Source organism: Lichtheimia ornata (genome assembly GCF_029851405.1).
Source record: "Lichtheimia ornata isolate CBS 291.66 chromosome Unknown scaffold00047, whole genome shotgun sequence".
Classification (NCBI taxonomy): Eukaryota; Fungi; Mucoromycota; class Mucoromycetes; order Mucorales; family Lichtheimiaceae; genus Lichtheimia; species Lichtheimia ornata.
This window is the reverse complement of record NW_026695367.1, coordinates 193,771-214,569: the sequence shown is the minus strand read 5'-3', so window position 1 is coordinate 214,569 and position 20,799 is coordinate 193,771. Positions and strand designations below refer to the sequence as shown.

Here is a 20,799-nt window from a genome sequence, read left to right as displayed (position 1 = left end):
AGATGGAAAGTGGTACCTACATCGACCAAGGAAACGCTAATGATGCTTTGGCACGTTGCCGTATGTGGCGATCAGATGATGTAAAATCAGCTGGTATCTTGCGTATGAAGACTTGCGAGGCAAACTACAACTTTTACAATTCGCCTGGTAGTCCTTTAATGGAGGATCCAAGAAAGCCAGTGACTTTTGGATGGAACCTATTATATCACCCCACCCCATGCAGGCTATTGGCCACCTAAACCAACTTTGTAGATGCACCTCGTGAGGTAGCTATATCCAAAAGTATAGTGTGTATGTACTTCATCAAGCAAGATGGTTGGCTTTTATTCCAATAAAAGAGCCAGATAATCCATATCACAATGACAACAACGACAATGAAAGTAGGATGACAATGAAACGCTAAGCACCACCATCACGACTATAGTCCACGTACTATTTACAAAGAGTGCGATCTACCATGTTACTCGCATCAACTTGGGTTTTAAAGGTGTCAGCAATCAAAGAATGAGTGATGATGATGCTGCATAAATCAGGGATCTGAGGTAAACAAGGTGGCAACAACATCCATCATCCAACAGTGCCATCCATCGGCTAAACCACTTGCTATGCTCAAATTCCACAAGATAAGATATTGCTCAAGGATATTTTAATGTAAGGAAATTTGATAGCATTATCTTCGTACTCAAGCGTAAAGGGGAAGGAATACAACGGCTTCCGAGCGTGTATGCATTAATTTGGCGTCTTTCTTTCTCCTCTCCTCTCTTTTCAAAGCGTGGCTCGGTCATCGTGAAACGACTTTTTGATCCCTTTGTCGATGAAAAAAGCAACGCAATCTTCTGGGCGAAAGGACGAATGGGTGCCCGTCATTGGTGAAACGATCTATACTGCAGGTTCGAGCAAGGTAACCAATCGCGCGTGATGCAATCTTGTACATGAATAACCGATGCTTTTCGTTTTAGAACGATGCAGCATGGGACGATAGCGAGTTGATCGAGCATTGGGATGCAGCTCTGGAACAATACAAGGTAACAGCAAAGTGTATGATAGGTGGATATAGCCAAAGGCTCATGATGTCCATATGATAGCGTTATCACAGTGAATTAGAAGATGGAGGTATCGACGAGGATCCATTCAATCATTATTCCAACATGTCATCATCGGCAAGGTATGTTCAAGAATAGCCATTCAAGCTTGGACCTCATGCCGTTTTCCTAGTAGAAAAGCTGCTACTGCTACTACTGCGACTACTGCGACTACTGGTAAACGACGACGGACCAACAGCCCCAAGAGACCTAAGTCTACCGCATCCATGCCACCACCACCACCACCATTTTCAATAGCATCAGCATCACCACATACGTCTATACCACCACCTCCTCTTCCTCCTTTACCCCATGCAACATTATCCGCCAATGGCTCGCCTTTTGTTTCAAATCAACCACCTTATCCAGGATCATCTCAAGATTCAGGTATGTTTTCGGTACAAGAGGAGAAGAAACGCTTTACTGATGAACCTATAAATGGTAGACATGGCTAATCTTATCATGGCATGGTATTATTGTGGATATTATATGGGATATTATCAGGTAAGCATGGGGAGGAGTGTACTACAACAGGATTGCCGCTAACCAAGATATAGGGTAGCAGACAACAAGGCTAGTAATAAATTCAGCTGGACCATTCCACCGTACACTTTCAATACTACGGCATCCATATATGACATTCTGCATCCCTGGATTTCGATTCATTCATGCATACATCAGCAAATCACGAGATGTTCCAATTAGGAAGGAGTGACACCAGCCATCCACATTTCCGGAGAATGCTACGAGTATGCTTATGGTATTGGAGTGCTGCGAGCAGCAATGGCTAATAGCAATTTTATGTTGACGTGAAGGCCACTCTCTATTCGCCGTTTTTACATCAGCCAAAGCAGCACATGTTATTCGCCCATCTCTCTTTTGGTCGCTATTGTTATCCACCTCATCGAATATTGGATGCCCTGATCGACCACTTCGTTGTCAACAATGCCTTTCGATACAACGTGACACACCATAGCATTGATCCAGGCAATAACAATCCGATAATGGCTTGGCAATTCATCAAAGGTGGTATCGGTGATCAGCAGTATTTTGAGTGAAGGCATTGCAAGCGTTCAAATGGTGGTTGCCAGGCAACGTTGCTCCGACAACCTTGGTATAGATGGGAGGATAAGATTAAGTTTATTGTCCTTTGGTTTATCTTTCATAAGTAAACAAGACATCCTTTACTGCTTTACATCTCCTGTCTTGTTGATGCGCTTTGTGATATTTAAAAACATGTTGCTTATGGCATGACAACCGCCCTAACCTGTATACGATGCTGATAATAGCTGGTATAGTAAATCCGGAAGAGTAAGGCCGACATGATCTACACGAGCATTCTTCCACGAGGTACTTGAATTGGGTATGCAGCCAATCAAGGTTGTCGGGATCCTAAGCTTTCACCCCGAATATGCCTTTTTTTGTCATGTCGATTATGATCATGTAATTTGTTATTGTTACCGCGGCACTTTCACGTACAAGATCGACATTCGACACACAACCATTTTATCGGCTTAATCACATAGCCATGGCATTCATTTTTATGTTATACGACTCGATCAACTTTACCATGTGATGGGAACGACTAGAGATAGGATTAAGGTTATTGTCCTTTTTTGCATTCAGTACACATCGGCATATGAAAACGCTGATCGCCAAAAAAAACCGCCATGGTGTCACTGATGCAACATTTCTTACAAACAAAAAAAGGAACAGGCACGAGTACAAGCGTGCCTGTCAATATCACGAGCCACTAAAATTTGGGAAACATTGGAAGATTGATTTGTATTTTGCTTACGTCTGTGGGTCCACACCATGGCGTCCTTGTTACGGGATGGAGTGCAACCGTGTTGACAGCAAAAGTGGTATACAATTACAAAAGAAACGTTCAATGAGCATGCACACACGCACTTGTCTTCCCCGCTTTCCTCGATCCGGGACCTTTCCCTCCGCGCTCGGAAATAAAATATAAGCGACGGAACCACAAAAGAATAAGGAGACATGCACAAACGATCAACCATTCAACATGTGCATTGTACTAGATAACAAAGCATGTTGTTTCTTTTGAAGCATGGATCATTCATGATGCCAATTATTGCAGCCGATCTTCGTTTTCCTAATCCATCTGTCAAAAAGAGATAAATGACGGCTCGGCACTGTGCAACGGTGTGTGAACAACGCGTGTCGAATCTTGCCCGATTGTGTGTAGCGTGGTCAAGTAAATTAAAAACGCTCTGAGGGTCATAGTGATACAAAAGCAGGAGCACACGCACGTATACAGACTGCTGTTTTGATTAAGGTAAAGAGAGAGAGAAAGAGGGAGAAGTTGGATGCTTCTATTCCTTTTGCCGCTAACGCTTGTGTTGCCCCACTTTTTCATAAAACCAAATCTTATGTGATATCTCTTGAATTTGGTCGCATCTGGTGCCGAAAATTATATTGAGTAAACGTTACTTGTATTACAGATAAGCTTTCGTGTTCAGGGCACATTTTCTCTTTCGCTCTTTTTTATTCTTTATCCTTGTCGTCGACAATCCCTTTTGCATTTGGTTTTTTTCTCTTCCCTTTTTCGTACATTGTTCCCAAGATTCCCTTTCAACGACATTTTTATACACGTCAATGATCAATCCCGAAGGGACTCAATCCACCTTTTGGCGGATATGCGATGACAACGGCAACTGTCACTGCGACTGGCGACTGACGCTTGGGGATTGTGCCGAAGACCAGGCCATGCGTATTATCTATATCATCAACATCATCGGCTCAGCAGTCGTTTCAGTTATCGGTATGCAAGTCGTATACATATACATCATCACATACAGCTGCTAATGGGTGAATGACAATAGGCATTGCATTGTTGTTTTATCGTTTATACTACCGAAAGCAACAGATCTTCACTAATCGTACACCCACTGGCTTTATTCGCCCAAAGCCCATCGAAGCCATGTTATTCATGGCCATCATCTTCAATTTACGTAAGTGAAAAGTACACACGCATACGTTGCTGGTCCTGACAGGTTGCTTCTTTGCATGGTAGTGCGTATGATACAAGCCATTATCATTGTCACAGACGCAGCTCCCAACCCAGCATTTAGATCTTGTAAGTCCCGGTCATCTTGTTTTCTATGCGTAGGATCGTATCTTAACTCTCAATGCTTGTAGTCATGTACGAGATCCCATGGCAATTTGGTCTTGGTGCCTTTGCATGCTATGTATTTGGTATTGCCCATACGGTAGCGGATGTATGTATTCTTTGGTTTGGTTGCTCATCTATTAAAGTGGTGGCAACACAGCAATATCGATTGTTTTATTAACCATCGATCTCTTTTTGGGTACCCAAAACTCTAATAGAGTAGTAAAACCATCTACAGCGCCATGTTTAGCTCGCCTCTTCGCATTGATATCCTCAGCACAACCTTTATTACCATGCCATTCATTACCAACAACATCTGCTCTATTGCAGCAGGCATCTATGCTGAGCGAGGAGAAGATTTTATTGCCGGCCAATTCACGCATGCCCAATATTACTTTTGGACCATCTATTGTGGGTCTTTGGGATTCATGATTCTCTTTGCTGGTATCAAGCTTTTACGTTTACTTGGCCATCATTTACGTATGCAACATGATTTGCGTACCAATATCGCAAAGATCAAAACCGGGTCCCTCAAGGTACGTATAATTTGTTACCGATCGACCGGTAAATGTTGTGTGCAACATTGTGTATAACCGTGCACGGGACAATAGGTGAAAATCATTATGCTTGTGGGATGCGTCTGCTTATGGGTATTCGCTTTGGTGCTTTGTCTCTATGGTGTATTACGTGATCAAATCATTCGCAATACGGGTTACAATCTTGCAATTTCTGCTGTTTGGACCTATGATGGTGTTGTGGCGACCTTGCTTGTGGAGATGGCATTGATTCTCAAGTACGTTGTTAAATGTGTGTGATGATAATCTTTGATCTCAATTACTAACTCAGCACCCAAAAAAAATCAGTCCACGCATGACAGCCTCTTTGGGTGTTTCGGGTGTTAGCACGAACGGCTCACAATCAGATCCAAGCGGAGGCACCACTCTCTCTACAAGCTATGCTCATAATGTAACATCGATTGATTCTGCAAAATGGGACAAGTTTGATACTCTTAGCCATCCCGACCACACGCTCCCTCCAGCTAGTGTTGGTGGTGGAAACATGATGATGATGGATGATGGCCTTCCACGCTACTCTGTGGGTGCTGATATGGGCATGGATATCCTCCATGGCAACAAGCAATACTCAACACCTGATAGTCGACAACATGACATGCAGCCTCATTCACGACCCATATCACCGTCATCGGTTCACCGACACCAAATTGAGCAAGATCAGCTCCACTATAACGCCACCAGCCAAGTACGTACGCCACCTCGCTACGTCATCACACCTATGGATGAACAACAAGGCCATCCTGAGAACTATGAATCATTCTCCACCACCCTTGGTCGAAATGGCTCTGTGATTTCAGCATCTCATTTAATGGGATACAACAATGGTCATCAATCTTTTGCCCTTACACATTAAGTAGAAAGGATCATTGACCTTATGGACAAAACCATGTTACCCTGATTCATTATGTAATTTATATTATCATTATATCGTAATATCTAAAAAAGAGCCTTTCAACAATGATGATGATGAGTGTGAAGAGGTGTTCAATCGTTGACCTCCATATGTACGTGGCCCATGTGGCGAAGTTGATGTAACACAGTGTATTCGATTTTATAATACAAAGGACGAGAGAGGGGGTGGATGATTCCTAAAAATGAGTCAAAGGAGGTGAGGGGTACGATTATCTCCTCTTCTTTGAATCCGTTTCTTTTTCACACATCCTCTTGGTTTACAAAGGGGATACCACGGTCATACAAGCAAGAGACAAGTGAACAAGCCCATCCTTTAATCACTTGTGTGTAAGACGCGACATATCAGTCAGCTTACCACGGCTCTCCCAAGACAACAGATAAACCCACCCACAACACCATTCCTCCTCAAAGAGCATTTGGTCCTTCTTCTCAATACCATCAACATGGCTTTCACTCACACTCAATCACCAGTCAACAACATCTTCATCGGCAATGTCAATGCGCAATGCCCACAACAACAACAAGAGAACCTCAAGGGGTACCCGGTACCTCTGGGCAACAAGACCGCACCGTTACAAAGCAGCACGTTGCCATGAGAGGGGGTAGCAACCATACTACTACAACTTCAACTACAGTGCCTTCTCCATCAAGACATCTTTTACAGTTTTTTCAAACGGATAGCGACCATGATGTGTCTTTAAACATTTACCGTGGTCGTCGTCGTCATCAACATGATCATCAGCAACGCTACACTTTTTACTACGAACCCTATCAACACAGCACCACCAACCATCGTCGTCATCGTCAGCGACATTCATCATCAAAAGCCTCCTCCTCACCCTTGTTTCCCGATCTTCCATCCTTCTCTTCCTCTTCCTCTTCTTTTTCCTCTTCTTCCTCTTCATCTTCTTACTTGGTCGATTCTTCTAGTCCCAGTGATGAGCAATTGATATTCCATTCTGATATTATGGATGATACAGCCATTTTCGATGATTTCACCCAATTGGCTGCAGCTGAAGATACTTTCATTCCTTCTTCTCCTTCTACTACTACCATTGTTCCCGACGATGATTTCGTATTGTTTCCTTAATAAATTGCGTTTGCTTTCTTCTTTGTCATGTGTTGTTTATATAAAAAAAGATGTATTTTGGGATGGTGATGGGATGGGGGGGATTAAAACTACTAGCTGCTAAGGAAAAACAACAACAATAACAACACAAATTCTTTTGCCCTGAGATCCAGTCTTGCTTGGCATCATACCATGGTTTTTTTAGAGGGGTGTGTGTGTGGAAAGTCATAAAAGAGGAATGGTGGTGTAGTAGGGAAATGTCATTTCTTTTCATTCTTGTCGATCTCTGTGTTCTATACGCATATCAGTGAGAAGGCTATTGATGTTGGGAGCTCTTTGGGGTTGGGGTCTCTCGACAAAGCCTGGCATGGGTGGATTACGTGATGAATGTGGGGGAGGATGACCACCACCACCACTGCCACTGCCACTGCCACTGCCGCTGTTGGGTGTAGAAGGTGCACTTGCTGACATATGAGGATGATGAAGAGCCGAATACGGTGCCTGTGTTTCAGTGGGTGGTCGTGCAAAGGGTGATACTGGGGAGTAGTACGAATCAGGTGTTACTGAATAGCGTGGTTGTTGGGTTGTGTACAGTAAGGATTGTTGTTGTGGAGCAGCAGCAGCAACACCTTCGTTGCCAGGGATACCCGCGACTGTTCTTGTTGCAAACTCATCTCGTTGGTGATCTATTTTAATCGTTGGTGGGTTATTCTTATCACTTTTTTTTACAACAACATCATCAATTAAGCTTACCTGTAGGTCGACTGGATATTCTGTGATGATGTTGTTGTTGCTGTTGTGCTGCCGCTGCTGCTGCTGCTGCTGCCGAGAGATCATTGTATTCATATGCCCGGTCATCATTGCTTCGTCGCCATTGAAAATCGGTGGTAATGTTACTATCGCTCCAAGGTCGTACAGGATGATGATGTGTAGCGGAAGAAATTTTGGAGGCGTCTGTCGAGGAAGTAAGATCAGCGTAATGACGTACCAAACCAGGTTGTTGTTGTGGTGCTGGTAATGGCATGGATGGATAATCGATACGCATGTTTTGATAACGAGCATCAACAGGGTTGGATGGTTGTGGAGAAAAGTGTGATGATGTAGTGGAAGATGCAACGATAGGAGCTGTTGGGCTTGTGGATGAAGATGTGGTAGAAATCGATGCTGTGGCAATGGAAAGAGCGGATGGATGATGATGATGTTGATGATGATGGGGAGGATGTGTTGGAGGTATATTACTGTTATTGTTGCTGCTACTTGTGACAGAAGCCAACATTCGATCTGATGACTGTTGTTGATAGCTGGATGATGATGACGAAGATGGATACGTGTAACTCTTGGGTTGCTGGTACATGTTCAAATCACCTGATCCACTACCACCAGCCGGCGTCCTTGAGCCTGAAGCAGGCGATCCCTCTGATCCAGATGGCTCCAAAATGCTGTGTTCATCATTTCTCACTCGTTTGCTGCTTTTATCCTCCACCGAAAGCATGCTGCTATCATCCTCAGGCTCCTTTCTTCGGCTATTCTTTTTCCGTTGTCGTAATTCCTTTCGGATGCGAATCTTGAGTCCTTGGTCAGCAAAGGCTCGTGACAAAAATGTCGATTCTTCCATTCCAGGAAACCTACATCATCATCATCACGACCATTCTTTAATAAATCCCATCCTCCTTCAATCGATCTCCTTTCCAAACTTACTTTTTGGCCGAGTAAACCACAAACACATCGGATATGATGGATCGACAATGATAGACATCCTTGCTATAAAAAGTAAATAGATACAAATGTCAATATAATGCCATGGATACGATCCCCATTTCCATTCCAAGAGTGTACGTCTACCCAATAATTTCAAAAAGGCTCAATTTGAGGCGATAATGTCCTTCCACTCGCACCGATAAATCTGGAAAGACAAAGAATCCAGCATCCGAGTTGTCAATGTCCTTGAGGTGGTACAGTGATGAGACGACCGAGCCTGTGGTGCTTCGAGTTTTGCCATCCCGTAATAGGTGAAGTTCTTCATCCAAGTCAGCCGCCATCAATGACGCATACATGAAATAATAAGGATTTTGCAAGAACGAACTATGATGCTTGTCAATGCTCATTGTTCCCCGAGATTCGGTAAATAACGCCACTCGTGATCTCTTTTTCTCTCGTATTCGCCTTCCTCCCTCCCCCCTTGATGCAACCCTTGTCACACTTACTGCTGGTCCGAAGATGGTAGATTAGGATCATTAACCTTGAGTTGCACAATAGCTATAAAACATGTTAGCATGTGTCTATACGTCAATGTTGATATGCATCAATGGTATTACGTGGAGGATCAATAGGTCTCCTATCAGCTGAATAGAAAAAAGCAATGTGCGTAAGTGTGTTGTTGTTGTTGTTGACCAAGGTCATGAGACATCGGGACAAGCACAGACCTTTCTCGCCTACACCACACATGCGCGATCGTTTTGGTTGTTGACGAAGCTGTAAATCATACTGGCTGAAAGAATGGCAAAGGTGAATAAGAGAAAAGAGACATTCTCGGACAAAAGGACGGCGTTGCGGAGCCCAGCTGCCGTGATCGAGACGTACATGTCTTCCCGATTGGAGCGAGTTTGCTTGACAGTCGCGAAATGGTATAGGACTGAATCCTCCATCTGAGACAAGGTGTTGAGTAAAAGAGAACTTGTCGCGGGAGAGTGGAAAGAAAGAAGAAAAAAGAGAAGAGAGAAGAGAGAGGGGGCTTTTTAGGGTGGAGGTTTTAGAGTGAATAAGAGAGCAAAGCAGGTGTCTGAGTTGGTCAATGCAAAACAACAGAAAAAAGAGACACCCACACACCCACACATACTTATTCACACCCACCCACACACCCACTGTATCTCACACACACACATTAAACCACCACCACCATGTTCTCATCTTCCATATCTTATTAACGCATTCACCATACCACTAGCATTATGGTTGTCATTCAAGTTGTATTTCTTGTTACCCCATCATCACGCCATCCATGTAAAATAAACATTGTTGCAACAACCACGTGTCCCATCTTTTTCACATTCACGCGTTGCTCACTTTTCGCCATGACATTTAGACATAAAAGCTACTTTAGATAAATGCTCCTGAAACGTAATAGTTGTGCTGCTATACTCCTCCTCCTCATTGTTACATGTCACACACATTTACCATTAGCCATAAAAAACGATAGTTTCCCGCGTTATCGTTGTCTGTACGCCATCAGAACAAGTCGTATGGATGTCTCTCTCTCACACACACACACATACATTGCACTCCGTGTTCCCAGATCAAAATGCTGTCCTTGGAAAAGGGGGCGCGTGCGGGATGTCAATGGGCGGATATCGATATGCATCTGGATTTAGTTATCGTGCTTTACGCACGCACACTCTCACACATGTGGATACCCGCGGAATCCCTATTGCCACTTGAAAATGCCACTTTTCCAATAGCATTCATTAACCTCTCCTCCTCCCCCCCCCCCCCACATATACTCTCACTCATACATGCATTCCACAGTAGTATCTCCCCGCTCTTGTGACAACACCACTACCACAACCCATTAAGGCAATTAAAACCAACGCTCGGTTGCCATGGTGATAATTAACCTTGCATAGCTCCCATCCCTATTACAGCTTTTTACTTTATCTTCAGCCACGCAGCTACGCCATATGATCACTAAACGGCTCATAGGCAAAGCCTTACTTAGCAATGCTTAATAAAAGAACATATTGGATATATAGAGAATGAAAGGGCGTGTACCATTGATTTGACTCCGAGGAGCTAAAAAAAGCTGGGGGTTGTTGGTGGGTCCCTGGGATCGCTCTCTCGCTTTTTTTTTTCTTTGTGCATTGGTGGATAATAGGTGTCTCACCTGGTAAAAGTGTCCCGTGTCGCTAATTTGGCTGAATTCATTTACAGGACAATCAATCAACACCAGCCAAAGAGTAATAAGTAGGAGAATGTAATATAACCGTGTGCATGTGTGAGTGTGTGCAACTCGACATATGTGGCAAGTGCTTTGGCGTTTGTTTAGGATCATGATGACATGCATGTATGCTGCTGTCTTGTTATCCGCTCCCGGGATCCGTGCTCACAAATGCTGCTCCTCCTGCTCCTGCTCCTGCTGGCTGTGTTTAATACATTGGCTTACTTTACATTGTTCTTTTCTTCTACCCTTATCTTAATCCTCTTCCCACACCCCATTCCCCACCTCATGGCATGGGTCATGTTGATCCCCCATCATCTTGATGTAGACAACACGCTGGCCCTGACACTCTTTTTTTTCCCACCGTGGGAAATGAGCTCATGTGCATTCGATCGTTTGTTCCCTTACTCTGTTCTTTTTTCTCTTTCTCTCTTTTTTTTTAATGTGCGACCCCGATCGGTGTTGGATGTAAAGAGAAAAGGGGGTCACTAGGACAGGCGGGAAAGACAAGGGAACAGCCTTTTTTGGTGGCAAGGCAAGATGTTGTTTAGCTTTTCTTGGTTAAAATGGAATATGTCAAAAGCAATGAGTAAAGATAAGAGCGACTCTAGTTGGCTGGCATTGTCTCGTACGATCTGAGAAAGTAGGTTCTGATACATGGCCTTCCCCCTTTTTTTTTCTGTTGCTGTGCCCTTTTTTTTCACACATTGTATGTATCCTCCGACGCCGGCATATCCGTAGCACCCCTTGACTGTGCAACACATAGCCTTTTATCCTTTTGATCTAACAGCGAATGATATCGCTTATCCGATTACGACTCACATTCCTGCAACAAATGGGTTGCCGAGCTGCTGGTACCTTGCATGCTCCTCTCCACAGTCCGCCATTTTTCCGCCATGACCCCAGCCAGTGATTATATGAGCTATATTTGCTATGATTGTCAGATGGGTTGTTTGTGGTGGTGGTGGGTGGTACCACATTGATGTGACAGCCCAACCATTTGGGTCTGTGGATCCGGGGACCGTGTTGATGTCAATTGCACAACATTAGCATATAGGGTTGCATGGATAAAAAAAACTCTTTCTCTTGTACTACTGGGACACACACATGGACGATCCATGCAACTCGGCCAATGATTGTCCTAGTATACTTTTCATTGCAAGAGCGGCTTTTGTCTTTCCCACAAGTTTATTCTGCATGCCCTCTTTGTTGATGATGTGCCCTTTCATATTACCACAAGGTCCATTGAACACCAACATGAGGGCCAATGCTGGGCTGATGCAACACTAAAGTCATCTGCTGCTGAGGTACAATCATCCAGAAATGTTAATACATGTGGCGTCCATAAACACAGCCATCACGTTTACCACATTAAAGTGTGTAATGCTTTGCTCCTCCCTTGTTTCCAAACAACATCATCTCTTGATCATCTTATTGATTGTTTTCAATATACAAACGATGAAGGATGTAGTAGGCATTGGCTGTTTCTTTACATGTGCCGTCAAAGGCCGTGACAACTTGTGAGCCTGCTAGAAGAGAAAAGATGGCATTGGATGACAAATAAGCTTCTACTTGATTAGTTTCACGAAGAATGATTGTCCCATCGATGCACGAGAGGTGTCCCATTGATCCACAATAAGCCCAAAACTTTAATCCCTTCATGGAAGTTCGCACGTTACTAGTAGTGAGCTAGTTATTAGTGCATCCATCACGTTTGAAGAAGAGAATGCCACTGACAAAGGAAAGGATGTTGACCAATTGCATCTCATACAATCATCCAATTTAGAGACCAAGTGAACACTTAGATAAAACTCATTGGGCATAGGCATCATTAGTGGTATAGGTAGTCGAGTATGTCATTTCCTATCAGCCGTTGAAGGCAAAACCAGAAGCAATGGCAGAAATACGTACTACATGAAAGAACAAATGATATTCTCCATGGTCCAGCATGAATTTCATGTGATGGATTGGTATAGGACAAGTGCGTCATTGTGGGTTGTTTGCTTGTACCACATCCTCCGTTGCCATGAGACCAATTCATGCAACTTGACGACCCTACTACTTTTTGCTCTTCTTCATTTGTAACATCATCCATGTTGTGATACCTGTATTGGTATATCCAAACCATCATTTTTTCTTATAAGATGACATGATTTATTATAAAGACATAGCTATGAAAAGAGTGGGAGATATGATTCTTTATGCAAGACATGGTGTCTGGGAGTGCATTAATCCCGTGGTGTGGCTTGCAAATGGACCCGCAGCAGTAAAATCACAGGGCAGAGTATGAGTGATTCAGTCAGCGTCATTTTGTATATTTCATGCTCTTAAGGCAGTCTGTGCGCGCAGTAAGACCTTCTTTAGCCACGTCTTTTTACCCATTTACCTCCACTTTGACAAGAGCACCCCATTTCCAGAAACGCCCTCGATCAACCATGAGCGATTGTCACTTTGCAAACAAGCGAGCACAGTATGAACCAAAACCCATCGTATACGGCATGGCAAAGAATGGCGCCGAAATGCGTATCCAACTAGACGACAAGGAAGCCAACATTTGCGAACTATTGCGTCAAGTATCCGACTACGTTGCTGCAGAACGTCCTGATCTACCACGCATTGAATCGCGCATTGCAGGTGGTTGGGTACGCGACAAGGTAAAGTGATAGCACATGTACATAACGGCTCGATGTGATTAATCCATTTGCTATGGTCTCCAGCTCCTTGGAAAGGATTGCCACGACTTGGATATTGCAGTGAACGATATGATGGGATACGAGTTTGCTCAATACGTCAACAAGTGCTTGGAAAAGAATGGATATCCTACACGCAACATTGCAAAGATCGACAGCAATCCGGCTAAATCAAAGCATCTCGAGACAGCCACCACAAAGCTATTCAACATCGAAGTCGACTTCGCCAATTTGCGCACTGAAGTCTATGATGATGATAGTAGAATACCATCAGCCATTGTAAGTCATGATCACGTGTATGTCTCATCATCCCCGCTCATGCATACATGAACTTGTTTTAGGCTTTTGGCACACCCACAGAAGATGCCTATCGACGTGATACTACAATCAACAGCTTGTTTTACAATATCAATACATGTCAAGTTGAGGATTTCACTGGGACGGTATGTTTGGTGGCTATGGAAAGGAAAATCGAGGGGGGAGATCGCTTATTGATCCTATGTATGAAACAGGGATTATCCGATCTTGAGCAAGGATTGATTCGTACGCCGTTGGAGCCTTTTGAGACCTTCAGAGATGATCCATTGCGTGTTCTTCGGTGCGTTCGATTTGCCAGCCGATTCAATTTCGAGCTTGTACCTGAAATCGTGGATGCTGTTAAGAATGAGACGATTCGACGTGCATTGGATGAGAAGATTAGCAAGGAGCGTATTGGCAATGAGCTTGAAAAGATGGTGACAGGCCCACTACCCCTCAAAGCAATTGAAATGATCCATGATCTCGGCTTGTACAATGTCATTTTCGCTACACATGCCAACATTGTATCGGGTACCGTACAAGATTCCAGTATAGCAGTACGAGCTGTAGGTGTTATCCAATGGTAAGCATCATGGGATGGGTTTGGTTGCCACATGTATGTGTGAGAGCTAACATGATAATTGGCATGCATGTCATGTAGGTTGGCAGGCCATCCAATGGAAGCATTACGTCCATACAGCAAGGATGAGATGCGATTGCTCAATATGGCTTCCTATTTTCTACCATTTTCCGACATCATTACCGAACAAAAGGGCAGGCATATCGTAGGTGTGCAAGACGTATTGCGAGATTCGATCAAGGTAATGGGTGTATTGTTTGTGATGATACGGCTTGGATCTCATTCGAATGAAGGCTACCAAATCAGACATGACTTGCCTTGCACATCTCTTTTCCGAATATCCATCATTTACGGTAGCTGTGGATAGTAACATGCAAAATACCATCTCACGACAAGAACTTGGTAAATACTTTTTAGGCAAATGTGGATGACTTTTGCTTTCCTAACCAATGAGGCTTTTTAGGCATGCTTATCCGAGGCTCGAAGGAACTATGGACAACTACCCTGAAATTGGCACTTGTGGTCGAATTGCTGAAAGCAAATGATACCATTGACTGGCGTCAACCCTACAACGTGACATCAGGTAGGTTTATTAGCTTGGATGGATATCAAAGGAGTTTGCTGACAAACATTATTAGATCAAAGCTTAGAATTTATTTGCGAGAAATACAACGCCCTGATATCACAAACATTGCAGTATGGTATTAGCGATTGTTACAAATGGAAGCCTATGCTTGATGTAAGTGGTGGGGGGAGATATGGATGCCTGGCATGAGGGAAGTTGCTAACTTTTGTTGTAGGGCAAAAAAATTGCACAGATCCTTGGCATCAAACCTGGTCCTAGTATGGGCGACTTGCTCCAGCAGACAATGAAATGGCAATTGGCAAATCCTGAAGGAACGCAAGAAGAATGTAGTGCCATGATTAAGGCTTATTGGGAAGCAGGACAACAGAGTAGCAGTTGAAGAATTAAAGTGTTTTTAAGCTTTATTGAAAGCACAAGCATCGCATGTAGTGGTAGCTATGTTGTTTAAAAGAGTACATTGAGGGCAAGTCCATGAGGTGTGTTTGCTGCTAGAGGTATCGACGGCATTGGTTCGCTCTGATAGACACATTGCACACGCTAGCACCAATTCTTGGTTCTCAAAGGTGCATATAGCACATATCCATGTCGAATGATGCCGTTTTGTTGTTGTCAATGCGCCTTGGTTATCATCATCACGTCCTCGCTTTCTTCCAGAAGGGTTGGTATGGCTCGTATCATCATCATCATCATCCAATATAATGACCGTGGATGTTGAAGGATCATTGGGAGTAGTGTCTTCAGCTGATTCTTCTTGCAATCCACCGCACCATTTCTGATCTCGAAGACGTCTTTCAGCTGCTCGTGCTGCCATTTGTTTTGGTGTTAAGCTCTTCTCCAATTGGTTGGGTGTCGATCCTCCAAGTCTTATACCACCAGTAGGAAGCATGACCCGTTGTACTTGTCGACGTTGTTCGGCAGCTACAAGAGTACGATTCTTGATATCCAAGGTTGATAATGGGAATCCGGTATGGCCACCCAATTTATGACCAACGCCATCAAATGCCGAGTATCCCTTTTGGCCTGTCAACAGCAACTGATCGAGCTCATCATTCAATTCATCCAGGATCTTGTAAAATGTTGCATCATGGGGTCCTCGCACTAAGCAAATGTCATCCAATAAATGAATACACTTGTTGTTGCTTGTCCATGATTGATTTACCTATATGCACAAGTCTACATTCCATTAGCTTTGTTGTCTTTCATCCATTTCAAATCAACATACTCATGTAGCATCGTTCCAAGAAGGTCATTGTAGTCAAGGAATACAGTGTCGTCGTAATGCGGTCGTAAACGGATATTGATCTTGTATCCATGATTGACGTTCAAACCTATGCAACATGGTATTAGGACATAGCCCATCATCAAACATGGTTTTCACTTACCAAGAAGGTTGGGGTTGGTAGGATAAAACTCACACAAGTGTTGCACTTTCCATCCTCGCTTGCGCATAATAGGGAGGACCTGAACATAGGGTTAAAAACAGCTTTCAATGTGAAATGAAGTGACTGATTCGTACCTGTGAAGCGATTCGTTTGAGAAGCTGCAATGCTTCGTTTGAGTTTTTCTTTTTCTTTAGTGCTTTGATTTCTTGAACAGCATGATTCATAAGGCTTTAGACAAAGAGAGAGAGAAAAAGAGCTGCGACCTGGATGGAAAGCATAGCCTTGAAACAGCCAATGAAATTATTCCTCCTTCTCCAGCAGCAATGGCATGTTGCAGCTAATGCATCATCGCACTACGAGCACCTCTTGTTTGCGCTTTGATCAATAAAGGATAACTCATATGATGTATTCCCTTCTCCATGGATCCAAAAATGTTCTTTGTTCATACACCTCTTTGTATACACGCATAATGCGGACAATGGGATCTGCCGTGTCGATTGCAATTAAGCCTCCACCCTATTAATAAAGTATCTGAATTGATTGTTTACATCAAAATGATCATCCTCATAGTCATAAACCATCATGCAATAGAGTAGCCATGACGCTTCTTTTACTCCACGCTCGATGGCTGTTGTATTTTGCCACGCATTGAAACATTGTGCTACCGATGGCTGTAGGTTCCACATCATCCGTAACACTGGGGGGAAGAAAGGACAAGTACAACAACACCAGTATCGTCATGCAGCAAGGATGTTAAATGATACAATGATTATGATCCAAAGATATAGATCCATCATTTGCATTGCTTGGGATATGACAAAGGATACACTTTTTTGCGTTACAGATTACTTAATATCGGCTTGCATGTATTTCGCAAAGGATAAGGGTCCGCTAAATTCACACACGCACACCATAATGGTACAAGAAACCGTAAACCGTTTTTCTGGTTAATGCATTCATATCGCATGGGGGATTGACACATGATACCCCATCCAAACACTGTAAGAGCTATTTTTGCTGATAGTGGTAAAGAGGCAAGTTTGGATGACAGAGGAGGCGCGTGTTTTTCTTTGTGCTTCGCATCATCATCGGGCTCATCACTCTTTTTACCAAAATGGCATGCTTACACAACCTATCAATTGAGGTCATTACCGAGATAACCGAGGGGGGCGGGAAATTCAACCAGGTAACAATAACCCCTGTAGATGGATATTATCCCAGTAATTTGGATGTCTGGTGACAATAGCAAGGTAGATAGCAAGATGCACACAATAGGGCCACGAGGTATATATAAAGATCCCATGTCGGATGTTCTTGTGCAACCATCCAATGGTTACTTTGCAAAGGGTGGTGGTATATTATTGCCCAAAACGACTCCGCCCTCTCCTCCCATTCCCATTGAACAAAGCCATTACAAATGGCGGTAATCATCTCCTCCTCCTTGGTTGTTTGAGTATATAGCAATTCTATTTATTCCCTCATTCACATCATGGATTCAAGGTGCTTTTTTGAAGAATACATAAAAAAAGAGACAAAAGAAGCGTGGGATGGGAAAATGCCAAAAGAAAAATATGACAGAAGTTAAAAATGTAGCACGTGGATGAGTGGTGTCATTGCTGCGATCAATAAAGAAAGGGTCGTCATTCCCAGATGTTGTACAAGGATGGTAACGATTGGGCACAAAGAATGGGTTTCCTTTTTCCCCGTCGTTTACAGAGTCTATCTTTTTTTTTCACTCTCACTTTGCTACTTGCACACACTTGCTCTTTGGGTGAACCAACCTTTCAACAGGTGTCAGTCATTCCTTTTCTCTTACAGACATGCCGTCGGCTACTACCTCAACCGCCATGCAACAAATGCAGTCGATTTCGGGCATCACGACGCAAATTCAAGCCACATCGGGTCAAGTGCCTCCTCCACTGGTGGGAGCGTCTGTTAGTGTGGTGGATGATCGAGTCTTTGTGTTTGCAGGACGACTCGTCAGTACACGTCAAATGACCAATTACATGTATGTGCTCGACTTGCATACGCTTGAATGGACACGGCATATCCCTCCTCCAGATTCAGCCAAGGCGCCTCGTGCTCGATACTTTCATTCTGCCAATGTGTACAAGAATTCGATTGTTGTATTTGGTGGCATGGGCACTTCACGCATGTCTCAAGACAACCTCTGTGTCCTTGATGATGTATCCATATTCGATGTCACCACCATGAGCTGGAAACGACCTACAGTGGAACCATCCTTATTTGCTCCTCGACCACGTTACGCACATTTAGCAGCAGTCATTGATGATAAGCTTGTTGTGATGGGTGGACAAAACATTGAAAATTCGTATCTCCATGAGATCAACGTACTTGATATGACATCTTGGGAGTGGATTCATGCACGCACCATTGAACAACATGTGGGTACTTATCGCTCCATTGCCGTGGCAGCACCACCAGGCACTCGATTACCTGCAGGTACACCAAGCAATGATATGCCCAGTAGTCGAGTAACAAGTCCTGATCCAATGAATGCCGTCAGCTCACACAACACTGGAGGTGGTGGTGGTGGTGGAAATAACGACGCACCATCATCATCATCCATTTATGTTTATTCCAATTACAACTTTACCGATGTTCAACGAGAATTGCAGGTGATTCGATCACCCTTGGGTACAGGAGCCACCGTGGAAGATTGTACACATGCTATGGCAGGAACTCTATTGCCTCCAGGACTGCGATTCCCTAGTGGCCATTCGCTTGGACATCACGTGGTCATTTGCGGTACCCATTTATCACCTCAACAACAAACATTTGCTATTTGGGCATTGGATTTGGGAACCCTTGCATGGTCAAGGATCGAGACGGGTACCATCTTTAGCCGTGGATCATGGAATTGTGGCACTGTATACCCGAACAACAACCGAGCTTTGGTATTTGGTCATCGTGAACGGCATTTAATGGAAGACTACAACCATCGACAGCTGAACTTTGATCATATTGCAATGATTGATCTCGAAGCCTTTGGTGTCTATCGTGTACCGGAGAACACGTGCTCAACGTTGGCTCAAGAAATGGGCTTGAGTTTATTGAATGAACCCACCGTATGTGATTTTCGGATTGTGAGCAGCGATGGGCGTTCGATACCAGTCAACTCGGCTGTATTATCCCAACGTTGGTCCTACTTTGCACAATTGATGGAGACACGCAACACACGACAACGACCCGAAGGAACAACATTACGCACGCATAGCTTGAGTTTGCCTTATCCATATCCAGTGGTCATTGCATTGCTTCAATTTTTGTATACGGATCACCTGATCACAGCTCAGCAATATCAGCCCCATATTCTTGCTCAGCTATTGTTATTGGCCGATATGTATGGATTGGGTCGACTAAGATTACTCGCCACGCATGCTTTGCACCAAATGCTCAATATGGCAACAGCACCACTCATCTTTGAAACGGCTGCCCTTTCTCACCAAACGAGCTTGCAAGTCCGTGCACTTAAGATGATGATTGCGGCTAAAAAGATGATCCAGCAACAACAACAGCAGCAGCAACAAGCAGCAACACCACCCACCACGATACCACTACAATCGATGAGCCATACACTTGCTTCTAATGGTACAACCACCACCACCAGCGCATACCCAACGACTGATAATGCATTTAGCCGTGAGACACACCAACGGCTTTTACAGCAACATCGACCCGCATCACCCTCCGCCTCCAACAATCCCAATTTTATTCAACGTTCAGCATCTGTTTCTTCAGCTGGTTACTTTGAGCCTCCTATCAGTGGTGGTCCTGCTATGGGTTCTTCTCCTCGATTCCCAATGCCATCTCGCAGTACGACCCTTCCACCTAATCAACAACATCCACTTTCTCCACCTTTGCCATCCCCTTCACTCGCTTCCGCTAATATGCCCAATCCATTCTCCGTATTACCCAACCCATCTTCTTCTCCACCTCCTTCTGCTGCAAGTCCAGATCTTGGTTTTCGTCATTCGCCTTCGTTATCAACATCGAAGCCACTGGTGCCTGTCGCTGTCGATGCCATTGCTTCTCAGGGCAGCAATACCACTGCAAGTGATTCCGATGGTGGTGGTAGTAATCCTATTCCAGGCGCTGGTACCATCAAGAAAAAGAAGAGACCTTTCCTTAGTAGCAAATTTGCAAAGAGTTTTGCTTCATAAATCATTCCCGTCCCCTTGATAGACATTCACAAACACCACCCCCTTCAATATAGACATTGCTTTTGTATCATTATATCATGTGATTTAGTCATTTGACGTCATGAGTGAAAAGATCATCTATGTACGTGTGTGTGGGTACAGTTCTATCATCAGGGCGTGATCACGTGCTGGTTTCATTATCCGAATTTTTCATGCAAGGCTGCCAGTGGATGATGGTTGCCGTTTTCCTATAAGGATAGTAGACCTGAGTACGGGATGTGGCCTAATCATTGAACGCTGTGGAAGGAGGGGAAAGCACATCTCAAAGAGGGCTATCCATTGGGACACAAAAAAGTCGCCTACTATAGCCTTGATATGCCGCAAGTATCAGAAGAACGA

At 43.9% G+C, this 20,799-nt stretch overlaps 7 protein-coding genes across 7 annotated transcripts; 5 read left to right on the top strand and 2 right to left on the bottom strand.

The window, feature by feature from the left end:
• Positions 1–814: 814 nt before the first annotated feature.
• On the top strand, positions 815–1,660 carry O0I10_008730 (uncharacterized protein; the record flags this gene model as incomplete). Its single annotated transcript, XM_058488731.1, has 6 exons — positions 815–901; positions 960–1,025; positions 1,086–1,165; positions 1,216–1,469; positions 1,528–1,586; positions 1,640–1,660. The coding sequence occupies 6 exons, from the start codon at positions 815–817 to the stop codon at positions 1,658–1,660; spliced, it is 567 nt and encodes a 188-aa protein (XP_058340554.1).
• A 2,041-nt stretch (positions 1,661–3,701) lies between these two features.
• Positions 3,702–5,643, top strand: O0I10_008729 (uncharacterized protein; the record flags this gene model as incomplete). The annotated part of the gene is made up of 7 exons (XM_058488730.1): positions 3,702–3,867; positions 3,929–4,057; positions 4,120–4,182; positions 4,245–4,324; positions 4,434–4,751; positions 4,827–5,008; positions 5,079–5,643. 7 exons carry the CDS (start codon positions 3,702–3,704, stop codon positions 5,641–5,643), a joined length of 1,503 nt encoding a protein of 500 aa, XP_058340553.1.
• A 564-nt stretch (positions 5,644–6,207) lies between these two features.
• O0I10_008728 (uncharacterized protein) lies at positions 6,208–6,792 on the top strand (the record flags this gene model as incomplete). The annotated part of the gene is made up of 1 exon (XM_058488729.1): positions 6,208–6,792. One exon carries the CDS (start codon positions 6,208–6,210, stop codon positions 6,790–6,792), a length of 585 nt encoding a protein of 194 aa, XP_058340552.1.
• Positions 6,793–7,041: 249 nt separating this feature from the next.
• Positions 7,042–9,416, bottom strand: O0I10_008727 (uncharacterized protein; the record flags this gene model as incomplete). The annotated part of the gene is made up of 8 exons (XM_058488728.1): positions 7,042–7,457; positions 7,525–8,396; positions 8,470–8,532; positions 8,614–8,853; positions 8,976–9,027; positions 9,087–9,113; positions 9,195–9,259; positions 9,352–9,416. 8 exons carry the CDS (start codon positions 9,414–9,416, stop codon positions 7,042–7,044), a joined length of 1,800 nt encoding a protein of 599 aa, XP_058340551.1.
• A 3,607-nt stretch (positions 9,417–13,023) lies between these two features.
• On the top strand, positions 13,024–15,234 carry O0I10_008726 (uncharacterized protein; the record flags this gene model as incomplete). The annotated part of the gene is made up of 10 exons (XM_058488727.1): positions 13,024–13,050; positions 13,120–13,356; positions 13,420–13,671; positions 13,734–13,835; positions 13,905–14,272; positions 14,351–14,510; positions 14,563–14,671; positions 14,733–14,852; positions 14,908–15,008; positions 15,070–15,234. The coding sequence occupies 10 exons, from the start codon at positions 13,024–13,026 to the stop codon at positions 15,232–15,234; spliced, it is 1,641 nt and encodes a 546-aa protein (XP_058340550.1).
• A 15-nt stretch (positions 15,235–15,249) lies between these two features.
• On the bottom strand, positions 15,250–16,461 carry O0I10_008725 (uncharacterized protein; the record flags this gene model as incomplete). The annotated part of the gene is made up of 5 exons (XM_058488726.1): positions 15,250–15,953; positions 16,015–16,028; positions 16,078–16,183; positions 16,238–16,316; positions 16,372–16,461. The coding sequence occupies 5 exons, from the start codon at positions 16,459–16,461 to the stop codon at positions 15,250–15,252; spliced, it is 993 nt and encodes a 330-aa protein (XP_058340549.1).
• A 1,596-nt stretch (positions 16,462–18,057) lies between these two features.
• On the top strand, positions 18,058–20,421 carry O0I10_008724 (uncharacterized protein; the record flags this gene model as incomplete). Its single annotated transcript, XM_058488725.1, has 1 exon — positions 18,058–20,421. One exon carries the CDS (start codon positions 18,058–18,060, stop codon positions 20,419–20,421), a length of 2,364 nt encoding a protein of 787 aa, XP_058340548.1.
• Between the last annotated feature and the right edge of the window lie 378 nt (positions 20,422–20,799).